The 13,004-nt window shown below is 41.8% G+C and overlaps 1 protein-coding gene across 1 annotated transcript in view; it reads right to left on the bottom strand.

Moving 5' to 3' along the window:
- The window catches only part of hob (bridge-like lipid transfer protein family member hobbit), a 134,570-nt gene that overhangs the window by 15,657 nt on the left and 105,909 nt on the right, over positions 1–13,004 (bottom strand). Inside the window, exons 35-40 of the mRNA XM_075684476.1 lie at positions 10,564–10,773; positions 9,998–10,267; positions 7,965–8,157; positions 6,663–6,809; positions 3,515–3,808; positions 1,977–2,233 (exon numbers count right to left, since the gene is read on the bottom strand). Coding sequence (XP_075540591.1) covers positions 1,977–2,233; positions 3,515–3,808; positions 6,663–6,809; positions 7,965–8,157; positions 9,998–10,267; positions 10,564–10,773 — 1,371 coding nt within the window. The remainder of the gene's footprint in view (positions 1–1,976; positions 2,234–3,514; positions 3,809–6,662; positions 6,810–7,964; positions 8,158–9,997; positions 10,268–10,563; positions 10,774–13,004) is intronic.

Genomic DNA, 13,004 nt, shown 5'->3' with positions numbered 1-13,004 from the left:
AATGTCTCTTACTTAACCGCTGATTGGTTGATGCTTCCGTCCACTTTAAATCCAAGTGCTTCTGGATGGTGCACGTTACCTATGGGTCTCGCTGGGTAAATCCCTTTGCATTCCATTAGGATGTGCAAAGTGGTCTCCGGATTTTTGCTGCATCATACACATGCCTCATCTTGTTGCGAGTATATTGCTCCGGTATGTTTTTGTCCTTAGGCAACCAGCTCGAGCCTCAAAGAGAAAGGCACTTCCTTTCGTGTTATCATACGAATTTTCCCTTCAAATTTTTTTCTTATTATTATTGTGAATCGCCATGGTCTTTTTTGTTTCCATTCTTTGTATTCAAGTCATTGTATCTGTTTTTCTCACTTTCTTTTTGATGACTTCTGATCGTCTATCTACACTTTCAATTCCCCTGTGCTTGATTGCCAACTTGCTTGACCTCTTCCTCCATTATGTGTCCATGCTTTTCAGGTGCAGATACCTGTGCACTTGAGCCACCCATTTATTTTGATCAATGTTCCTGAGTCTTTCTGCAAAAATAATTTTGCTTTGCGCTTTTCTGACTTGAAACGAGGCCCAACCTATGTCTCCCTGCACTGCCTCATTTGTGGTTTTGCCATGGGCTCCGAAAGCCAACCGGCCTACTGATCTTTGGTTAACTTCCAAGCCCGATAAGATATCAGATTTAAGCACAGAATGGCATTTGTGAATGTTAGCGCTGGCACCATTACTCCTTTCAAGATACCACGCACTATCTCATATTTATTATGGCCCCAGAGTGCTCTATGTTTTGTTATTGCTGCATTCTACTTCTCCTAGATGTTCAAATTATCCTGGTGGGTGGGTGCTTGAGTAAGGTTCTCCTTCGCTTATGTATACGCCGGGGCATTTATATTGCTTGACTATGGGTATTACTTGCTGTTGAATTGACACTGTGTAATTACTCATCTTTTTATTAAAGATCATAATTCCTGATTTCTCTGTGCTAAACTTAAAGCCTAGAAATCGTCAACTGCATTGCCACACATTCGCGTGTGTCTGTAAATCTCTTGCATTGTCCGATAGTAGCACTATGTCGTCCACATACATCAGAGACCTTCTGTTGCAGCATTAGTCCATTACACATGTATGATAAGTCAAACTCTAATTCGCTGTTGTGCAGCCGTCTTTCTATGCCCTTAAGATAAAGCGTGAACAACAACAGAGACAGAGGACATCCTTACTTCAGTCCTTGATGAACTTCTACCAATTCGTTACATTTTTTGGCCTTCCCATTCAATTTGTACGTAGTTGTCTCTGTATCTACTTCAGCAGCTCCCCGAAATTATCAATTATGCATTTGTGCTTGAAAATATCCATATACATATGCTAGCTACTGAAATCTCTATGCACTGAGTTAGTACAAACATATTTTCCTCTAAGAATCTGCCTGGTCTGAACCCATTCTGTAGTTCCTCAAGTACATTATTTTTCTACACCCACTTCGACAGTTCCAATTTTATGGCGTGCATTGCCACTCTATATATCATCGACGTTACTGTAACTGGCTTGTTTTTTAACTTGTGGCCGCCATCTGATGATGGCTGCAGGCAGTAAGCACGGTCAGTCTTAGTGTCTAAGGTTTACAGTGCTGCGTGACACAAAACATGCGAATCTCGGATGCCATGAGCCACACCGATGCAATACCCTGCATGCACTGGTGCTCATAACCCTGCCATAATGGACCAACCTTCTTGTGATTTGTTTATAAGTGCTTACTGACAAGATGCTATCATTTTTACTGCTGAAACATTAAAACATTGAATTAACAAAATTTGCGATTTAATGAAGATTTTTGCTGCAAGTATGACTTCGTTATATCGCGGTTGGCCTCTATTAATGTGAAGAGCATCGTTTAATATTTAACCGTTGTTTGTATACATAGTACTGTCCACCTGCAGATAGTATAGAAAATTAAAAAAAAATATTCAGAAGCCTACCGAACTTGGTCCTGCAGTTGCAAGATAGGTGTGCGGTGATCCTCGCCCGCGGATAGCTGCAGGCGGAAGCGCATACGTTGCAGCCGCTCATTGGCCTCCCTTCTTCGTGGTTCCACATAAAGAAGCAGATTGTTCACCAAGTCCAATACCATGGCATACTGCAGGGGGTTGCTGCACACTTCCAAGTCATGGTGCGTCAATGTGAATGAGTCCACTGCCTGCTCCCGGCCCCATGGCTCCTCGTCTTCTTCATCTGGCTGTGTATGAAAGGTGAATATGTGCACACGTTTGAGTTCTCACTTGTGAAGTTTAAGCAGCTAAATGTAAGGTTATGACAGAGGCTACAGCAAAGACAACATAGATGGGCCAGGAAACAGAGAGACAAAGTGGTGCCTTCAGATTGGGAGGATGTAGTGCTGCATAGCAAGAATGAAAAGCCCTGGTTGCATCATGTGGCATGGAATAAGAGGAAGAACAGTATAGTGCCAGTCAAGTCCTGCTGGCTTGAGCTTCAGGTCCATGACTGCACCCCATCGAGTGCCAACATGCAGAAGTCATGACCTCAAAGCCTCCCCCATACAATGAATTGATTTTTTTTCCCGGTAGAACAAACATACTACCATAAAGCTATGACAACCACAGTCAGCAATGTTTAGTAAGTCAGGAGTGCATCATTCAGATAATGCGATTCAAATGAGTGATTTAAGCAATGTACAGCTGACTGCTGTTAATGCAACCCTGACGGGACTGACAAAACTGATTGAATTATCCGGCAGATCGAATCAAACAAGATGCAGAAAGAGACGACGAAACGCACTGGTGATTCGTTTGGTAGTATTTTCCCGATCCTAACATGCCCCCAAAGCAAATGCGTGTCTGCCTTCTATGTGTTCAAAGTAGAAAACTAATGTAGAAATGACATTAAAGCTTCTAAACAAAGCAGAAATCTAACTCACACCCTACTCTCTAGCAAGAAAAATAGGCAAGGGTCTAATATGTGTTTCACAATGGGCCAGTTTTCTAAAGTCAGTTTCGCCGCAATGCTTCCTTGTGTGGTACAGCAAACAAGCTCTGCGAAGGCAGTCTTGGTACTGTGTACGATTGCACTAATTTTCTAGAAAAAAAAAGTGCATGTTAGAATCTGGTAAATAATGTAATCAGATATTGTGGGTTATGGTTATTGCTTGAAAATCTTCCTAGTGCATGTAGAAAATGGAAGTTTCCGGCGCTGCCATTAAAAGGGTTGCTATTGGGGTCACCAAAGAGATCAGGCGTGTGCGTGCCTGACTGATTCGAATTATCCTGCGAATTTTAGGATCCAAATAATTAAAGTTTGGGCTCATAGAAATGCATGGCGACTGGCTGGGACCTGTGGCTCGGATCAAATTAATCAAGACATTAAATTGACTGGATTCTAATTAACAGAACTCTACTGTATTCATATGTTTGATTAGCTTTGTTTCCCAAGTCTTCAGACACTGCACGCACTGCCGTTTAAAAGAAATAAATCATGCAGAAGTCAGTGTTGGATAAGTTACCAGGGGTGGAACCTCTTCCAGAGCTTCCGGGTCGATGTTCTCACCATAACTGGCATAAAAGAACTGGCAGCCACAGCGTGAGATGATTCGCTGAAGTTGAAGTGGTGCTGTGTTAGGGTCTGAGGCTCCACCCACTGTGCTGCTGACTACGCCTCCAACTCCCTGGCCGCTGCCCACCAAGTCAGCAGGGGCCTCAATCACTGTCCATGAGCGTTCTTCTATGTTGTCCACTGTCAGCCATACTACACCATCATCGGAAGCGCCACGCTCCCCAGCATCAACTGTGGCATAGTACTGAAGGGGCAAAAGGTCAGGGAAGATATTACTAACCATGCAACTGACAACTACAAGAAGCCTATACTTTATCAACTATGCCTCAGTGTCCCACTGAAATGTTTTAGTACCTTATTTCTTAGCTTTTCTTAGCTTGTTGCTCAGTTTTGCGCTGTTGGTGCCGTCTGCACCAAGAGAGTTCAGCGAGAGAGGCGCCAGAAGGCACTTTTCCTCTGACAGAAGTGTCGTGTGTGCTTCCACTAATGAGAAAGAAGTGTTCAAGCATGTGACACAAAGCTCAGTTCCCTGTAAAGTCACCAGATGGTTCTACCCTCTGTGCATCATGGACAGTGGAACACACCAATTGTGCTTGCGGTATCGTGAAATTATTGGCATGGCACAGTCATGTCTTGCCTTTCCCCTCGTGAGGTGGTGCCAGCACGGCGATTTGACACAGTGAAGACAATGTTTGCAGTAGCATCGGTGGCCGTGGTTTGCCTGGCTGTGCCAATGTATGCTTAGAAAGCCAGCAAGTGCTCGAGCATCAAATAGGAGCGTCATAGTTTAAATGAGAAGGCTTCAGACATCCTTTACACCGAATATTCATGGAAGAAGCAGGACCTTCGAACCTCAAGCGATTGGGCGAGCTCGATATTGTGAGCAAGAACACAAAGCCCCCACCAGAGCTAATGCTTAAACGTTCGTGTTGCACACTCGCAACTGTCCTGCGAGTTTTTTTTAACACTACAGAGCAAACAGCTAGCAAGGTCAATTTTAACAGACTTGAGACATTGCTGTTCTGGGAAATATCAATGCTTGCAAAAACACATACATGATCTCAGGAATGTCAGGGCCTATATAAAATAACTTAAATAAATATGTCGCTTGATTAACCCTTTGAGGGTCGATTTTTTTCGCCATAAGCGACCGTCCAGAGTCGATTTTTTTTTTATTGCAGATTCCAATTCTTCTTAGGCACTTATTTCGAAAAAAATTTACCGCAATTTTTCTAGGATGACTGTTACGTGAGAAAAAAAATATTTTTCATTGGTATACGCGTACTCTTCATTCATCAATAATAATAAACAAGGAAATAAACTTATAAGGATTATAAATTTGATGCATTTTTATACACATAGTTCAAGGCCTTAAAAATGCACAAGTGAGAATATTTTGCAAAAGACTCAAATGTTCCTGCTTTTACACTAATACGCACATCCATAGCGTAATCGAACTGCGTAGTTGCGCGCGCTCAAGAAACCTGCGTGGTTCTGTGCCCATCAAAAAAGCACAACGTGTGACAAACTTCAGCTAATTTTAATCTTATCGCCAAGCAGAGGCAATTAGTTTTCACGAGTGTCAAAAATAAAAAGCAATGGAAATGCATGCACGGCGGCATCCTTCCTATGCGCACCCCTGTGAGCACTAAATGAGCAAGAAAGAGGCGGTCGCCCTTTGAGCGATTAGTAATGAGTTAGCCACCAGTTTTGCAAGTGCAAGAAACTGACACTACCCGCGGAACAAAACCCAAACCGCCGCCCGACCACGCGCACCAATGTGCCAGCGGTATTATATAGAGGCGCGGGAGCAAACTAGCTCTAAAACAAACCATGCAACAAAAACAAACAGAATGAGGCGCGTGAAAAAAATTCCCTGTATTCCCACATAGTGGCAGCACATGACAGAGGAGAAAAAGTTAGGAAATTGGCGCGATTTTTAAATGTACAGATGGCGCCGTAAATATAGGGCATCTACCATTTTGGGACTTGTTCGTGGCGCCGTATATTTACGTCATTGGCCCTCAAAAGGGTAAAGTAAGTGTGGAAAAAAGAATTTCTGCCATGCAGGCGCTAGTAGACAGCAGCAGACAGCAAAACCAGTTTTGGCCAGTATATTGCAAGGATTCCTTTCATTAGATTATATGTGTAACCTAGCCAAAGAAGAAGAAGCGAGAAAGGCGATTCCGAAGACAAAGAAGTGGGGGGCTGGGATGAGCTTAAATAAACAGTGATGGCCGCCTTGTTGGTCTAGTTACCTGTTCTGTTACGATATATATATTCCTTTCTGATCATCCAACACTTACAACCGGTTGATTGTGCTGGTAATGTAGCTGGAGTACCATTCGGACCACTGATGAATCTCGAAAAAGAAAAGAATTGGAATAGAATCGTTACATTATTCTGGCCCTGAATTGTGCAACGGCTTTCCATAAGCGAACATACTCACATGGCCCTGAGCAACAAGTGTTGCTACCCTGACTTATGAACTCGCATTTTCTTGTGGGTTTCAGTGAATAGTTTAGTGAACCAAGCAGCAGAAGCTAGATCAGAGGGAAGTATGAATCCCAGATGCCTTCACAAATGTTCTGAAGCAGCTTCTGCAGTAATTTGTGAACGCTATATTTAAATGTTCTCACAATTTGTCCAAATAGTATATTGGGGCTTACAAAAACGTTTTAATGCCATAAATATCTTCAGCCTTCATTGTAAAGCAACTTGAAGCAAACAAAATTTAGCAATTTGGTAAACTTTAAGAAATAGAAAGTGACATGCACCAACTTTCCAGACACACCCGAGAAAGCAGACAGTTTTACTGTCCCATGAAAATCAGCAGCATTCTGAACTCAAGATTCAGCAGTCTCAGATGCAAGTAGCCTCATGTCTTAGAATACTACTACATACGGTTATATTTTGCTATGCTATAATACCTTTACTATGCTACACCATGCTAGAATGCATTGTGCTGCAATGCGTAAGCCTCCTACCATACTATATCCTCCTATGTGCTGCAATGTAATGTGCTGTACTGAGGGCTCATTTCATTCCCTCACGGCAGATGCGCAGAGAGGCTTCGTGACAAGGGGCTGAGCACCCACCTGCATGCACTCAAGAGATCCCATCCAAGTGGTCTTGGAGACGAGCGTGTTCTCCTTCCACACGGGTGTGTGCACTCGCTGCAAGATCTCTGCCTTTGCTGCACTGACTATCACATAGCCAGATGTCTCACACCCACGCAGCATCACCTAAAAAGTGTAAAGCAGGTTGTGTAAAGTAGGCAAGGAGAAAAAAAAAGACTAACAGTACACACAGTCCATTTGAACAACCTAATTACTTTTATCAAATATTTACCACTGTGTGCTAACCTTTCCTGTGTGCTACCATTGCAAATAATGATCATTACTAATTGTAATTGTGACAAATAATCAAAGTAGTGAGAAAGGATGACATAAATATCATTAAACTGCGACAATGCAAGACTCATTAAGGTGCTAAGCATGAATGGCACCAAGCTATTTCTTACTAAGGTGCCTCTATGCCAGCACGCGCCATTTATGGAACAATGCAGAGAAATGCGGAGGTACTAGGCATGGCCTCTGAGGTCACCTACATGCCGTGTGCTGTAGCAGGCATTGCATCATGCTGATTTCAGAGGCCATGTATTAGACCATGTATATATGGCATCATATTCAATGAAGGCCACAACCGATTCGGTGCCGCAGCAATGACATACTAAAATTCTCTTAGTTGTGTGACTTAAATGGCAACCTTAAATTCCACTATGACTTCATGATAATGTGCCAATTCAGGTCAGGTACACAAGAGCTGCTAAACCTATCGGCTTTCTTGCTAGTAGCTAGACCATTAGCGATCTTTGCGCTTCAGAATTAGAAAGTCTAATTTCTGAGAGATACTTTCCTCAGCCATAGAGGTATACAAGATGGTCAAAATCGTGCACGCCCAGTCAGAACTAGAACAATATTGTCACAAACTATGCCATGTAGCAAATATCACACAGTAAGCTGTGTCATCTGAATGTAATGGTACATTAAAAAACGTTTATTTGCTTACAATATAACTGAAGCAGGTCGAAGTTTGAGACACAAAGTGTTGTCAGGGAATGCTACTTGCAAGCTATACATTGCAAGTGGGTCTTTCCTAATGACCATTATGCACAAGCTGTTACTGCCGCAAGGATAGGAATGGCGTGTTCTCATATCCTACAGCAGATGCCTGTAGGTCACAGGCTCTTGCAGATGTGATTAAAATGAAGATCACATGATAGTTTCCTACTTGCAAGCACGATAATTTAACCCTAACTGTTCCATTTAGGCCACAACTGCTGCTAGCTGTTGTGACTAAAGTACTGTCTACAGCAGGCTACTTCTGTACAGGCTTACCTGGCTGTTAACTAATTCAACGGACCAATTTTTGTGAAGGACATCATCAGTCTGGCAGGCAGCGACTCCATGAAGCTGTTCTTCCTCAGCGACCCCCTCAACATCTTCCGTGTACACTGTTTTGGGCCCAGATGATTCCAGTTGCTGAAGCATCGACACAGCTGGTGAAGTGCTTTTGCGTGATGGTCGCGGACTGCAGTGTGCATAGGCAAAGCACCTTGGTTGAAATGGAGGACCTTTGCATTATTTCAGCATTACAATGCGTCATTACAGTATGTTGTCTATATACGAAGATTAACAATAGCATGTGAATTGATAGCTCTACAATCACAATATTGTTGCTTACAAACGTCCCAGGCTTCTACAGCCCGTAATGCAATCTGTAAGGCAAATATCAATGTATAACGAGGGAGGAAGGAGCTTAATGTAATAGTCCCACTGTCATAAAAGAAATTCAGGTACTTCAAGAATTGAGGAAATGAAAAGTTCAGGAAACCAAGTACCTATTACAGTAAACCATCATCAAATACAGGATCAAAAACAAGGACATAATATTTGGGAAACAACAAAGGAACCTTCCCAATGTCTGCACTTTCGTTACTTATAGAAAAGTCAATAAATTCGGTTTAAATAAACATCAATATCAAGTTGCACTAAAGCAATATCGAACAGCTAGCAAACCTGCAAGAGCTGCAAATAACTCTAGATATTAGGACATGTGGGTTAGTGGGTGCTTTGCTAATGTAGAGGAAGGGTCAGTCTGGCAGGAGGCACCAGTGTTACTTAGATGTCTTTCTAAAATAGCTACTAGACCTTTACATGATGCACTATATTATTACCATTTTTGAGTGCTTGGTTTAGTAAAGATGCAATAAACCAACACGCTTGAGCCGACAAAACAATTCTGGATACTGCGACGATATATTATTGTGCGAGTCCTTCATTTTCACAAGCTGTACTGGGTGATAATATTTTAAAATTTGTGAACAGATAAAGGGTATGCATCATCTAAACATCACACAACAGGCCAAAAAAACAGCAAAGTTTATCAGCCACAAATATGGCAGCATTTTTGCACGACTGGACTAAGGGAGGTTACAGGACCTTGAAGTAATTAAGGGGAGATGCTCCTTGAAAAAACATATCTTTAATATTTGTACTAGAGATTTCAAAATCCACCAAATTATACAGCATTTCAAGCAGATTTCAAATATGTCATTAGTTTCTGTGTAGCTGCTATAGTTCTTGAGTTAAGTCCTACACAATGGCAAAATAGAGATGTTGCGGGCACTTTATTGTGTAATAAATTTTCGCAAAACGTTTTGTGCTGTAGCTTATTCCGCTCTTTGTAAAGCGCAAAGTGCCAATATCTATTCAAACAGTGTGTACAATTACTAGAACTATGAAAAAAAAAAATTAGGACACTTCAACTAATTTTTTCACAATCACATGAAAATAACTTTACACCTACAATTGTATTATACTAATAAAATTTAGCATACATACTCTTGAAGATATGTACAATGCTAATATCTACTTGAAATTGAAATATCTCCAAGCAGTAAGTTGCGAAAGTGCATGGTTATATTTCAGAGAATTGAAAAAAATAATTAGTTGAAATGTCTTAATTTTTTTTTTTTTGCATAGTTTCAGTAATTGTACATGCTGTTTGGCTAGATATTGGCACTTTGTGATCTACAAAGAGCTGAACAACTACAACACGACGCTTTTTGTCAAAACTTTTTACGTAAAAATGTGCCCAAAAAGATGACTATATTTTGCCATTGTGAATTGCACTCTAAGACTATAATAGCTCCACAAAAACTAGTGCCGTACTTGAAATTTGCATAGAAAACGCTATACTTCACTGAATTTTGAAACCTCTAAAAAAGTAATAAAAAAAAGCTGTTTCGAGGAGCGCCTCCCCTTAACTTTATGTATCTTAATGTACACAAGGAAAGCTTTCAAAGTTCCACCCAAAAAAAGTTCATGAGCATCATGTTAGCCCTTTCGGACATGAAAGCGGGCCTTGCCTGGGACGCAATTCGGGTGAAGTCAGAGGCTGCCCATCCACACGAAAGCCCCTGAGTGCCTCTGTTGAGAGGTTGCGGCGGAGCAACTTGGCATCGACGTAGCTGTCAAAGAGGCCAAACACTACGTCCCTGTTATGCTTGGTCCAGGCACCTTTGAGGCCATGCACAACTAGCAGGTGCACTGGTGTGTCTTCCTCCGGAGCCAAGGACACACTGCCCCGCACCTTGGTCTCCCGTCCATACGACACTCGAGCGACACTAAGGAAGTACCTGAAAAGGTCAGCCAGATCTAGCATTTCACATTCGCTGCTGTAAAGAAAGTCCAAAGTTGTATTTTGCTAGTGATCAAAGCATAGTGCTAACTTAATAGTAACCACACAAATGAACAAGCAAACAAACAGCACCTGACAGGATGTTTCAGCTTTCAGTAAGCAGCTACAGCTAAGGAGAGATTACCCTGTACATCAATGGCAATGAAAAACCTTATAAAATCAATGAGATGACACAAGATCTTAACGAACATGCCATAATTTTATAGAAAAGTACCACAGATGTACAGAACTCACTTGCGCTGTGGCGGCAATGGAGACAGTGGCAGAGGTCTCTGGCCAGATTCTCCATCCACAGGAGTTGAGCCCCCAGAGAGTTCGGCCCCTGAATCTGCCGTGGATGCTGATGGCTCACTTGCAGCTGCCTCAGTGCTTGCATTGTAGAGCCAAACTTCACTGTCACCAAGCTCACAGTTCATGTAGGACACAGACCAGCTGGCACGTGGCCTGCAGTTACAGCAATCCATCTCATTTTTCCACACAGATAGCCTATGTGGTCCACAGCTGTTGATTAAACAAAGACTAGACAATGATAAGTCTTTGCCACTTGGCTGACATTGCAAGGAAAGATGCAGAAAGCAGACAAAAGCTAGGAAGGTGAATGGAGCAGAACTGGTGAAAACTCATAAACCTTAAAGGCAACGATGAGGGCTCATTAAAACAAGTTGAAAAATAGGTTTTAATTGGGTAGCTTTCTTGCCTGGCTCTCATGCTTAAAGGGAGCATGACAAACAATACTAAACAACCTGTTTCTTCAAAAAACCTTAGCCAATGACTGGCACATGCTAAATAAACTATGCAAGCATAATTTCACATTTTTGTCCATGCATATCATGCTTATGCAAAGAAAACTGTGTTATTTATGTGCTGTACAAACAGTCATTGCCCATGGCCACTTGATCATGGCCAACTAGAAAATTTTGCCAGCAACAGCATGTGGAAAATGCTTGTCGACCAATAACTTCCAGCATGGTTACTGTATGACATTTGAGTCACATGCATGTAATAATAGGTGATGGTGGCATAGAACTTTAGGCTATAGCTCGCTAATGAACATCATTATCTGAGGCAAGTCATAAATGTTTTTTAAACCGCAAAAGTTTTTCAAACCCAAAATTTTATTTAAGGTTAGACTGCAGGGGCTTACCATGACTCTAGAACCAGTCAGTCATGGATAACAGGATAACAGGCTTTGGACAACAAAAATGTCTATAAACTATATAATTTTTCTAGGTGTATGCCAATGTGCTAAAATGATTGCAATTATGAATGGGGTGCCACTTTAATGTCATAACATAGTGCCAGATTATCAACTAGCCTTACTCTCCATCAGTTTTAGGCTGCATGCTATGCACCAACAGAAGCAGCGAGTCATACCTTGGATTGTGAGATGGATAACTGCATTTGCAGAGGAGGCAGCACAAGAGAAAAGAGAGCACATGCCAAAGAGAGGTCACACATTGCAGTTGACAGAAAACCGGGGACAAACAATATTGGTTTATACTATAAGCAATAGCGTAAATGGCAAAATAAGCAAAATAACTTGGCAAATTTTGGCTCACAGTGTCCTTATTCGAAAAGTTATGTGTGTGTGGTTTACTTCTAGTTCAGCACTTGTCCTTGTCATCCTGTCTCTGTCCGTGTCTTTCCTTTTAATGCTTCCACCTTTTCAAGTATGTACCAACACACCCAATTTGCCACATTAATTCATAGAAAACATTTAAAAAATGTGCTCTGAAAAAGATCTTTTCTCAAAATATACAGAAGTTTTAACCCATTCACTGCCAAAGCTGATGAATTGACGGGCATAGCTGCAGTGGCAATGTTGCCGAAGCCAGCGAATCGCCTGGCTGCCACTTTGAGGATTTCCTGAAGCTGTTGACAGACGGCAGCATTTATCACCTTATCTGAAGATGCTTGGATATATTACTGATAGATGGCAGTACTGAGTTGTGTCGTTTGAACGCACTTTTCTATGTTTTAGTTTTTTTTTTTTCGTGATAATCTCTGGCGGCTGAAGGAATGGTGGCGCCCAGTGGATGGCGTGCTCTCTCCGAGCATGAGATATTGGATATCCTCTTCGATAGCGACAGTGATGAGTAGTCTCAAGGCATATAAGGCTAAAGGAAAGAAAAGTGAAAGCCTCTGGGAGTGCGAAAAGTGTGGTGCTGCTCTGCACATGCCTGAGTGCTTATAGCTTTTTCCCACACGGTGAAACGCTTGTGACTTGAAAAAACTTGACAGAATAAAGTGTGAATGTTTCTCAAATGTCGATGAATATGTTTTTATCAGTGTCCAGCAAATAGTTTGCTTAGGCGCTCATGACGCACAGAAACGTGAGCGTGTGGCACGTGCACACTTCCGATGAAAAAATGTCTGGCTCGCACACACGTGTGGCAGCAAATGGGTTAAATAATATTCACAGGAGACATGACTACCAAATGAATGTAAAGTATAAAATTATATTCATTGATGGTAAAACAGACCAGTATGCAGCAAAATGACCTGACGCATGATTATTTCCAACAAGCAAAGCAGAATAAATTGCAGCATGGACGTGTAGGACATGTTTTTGGAGATATTGGTGCAATCTGGTAGGATGAGTACAGCTCGAGGGAGAGATTAAAGGGCTGAATGAATATAATGAGAGCGAGGACTTTAATGAATGTGGAAAAAAT

The sequence above is a fragment of the Dermacentor variabilis genome, chromosome 3, assembly GCF_050947875.1.
Source record: "Dermacentor variabilis isolate Ectoservices chromosome 3, ASM5094787v1, whole genome shotgun sequence".
Lineage (NCBI taxonomy): Eukaryota > Metazoa > Arthropoda > Arachnida > Ixodida > Ixodidae > Dermacentor > Dermacentor variabilis.
This window is presented reverse-complemented; position numbering and strand designations above follow the sequence as displayed.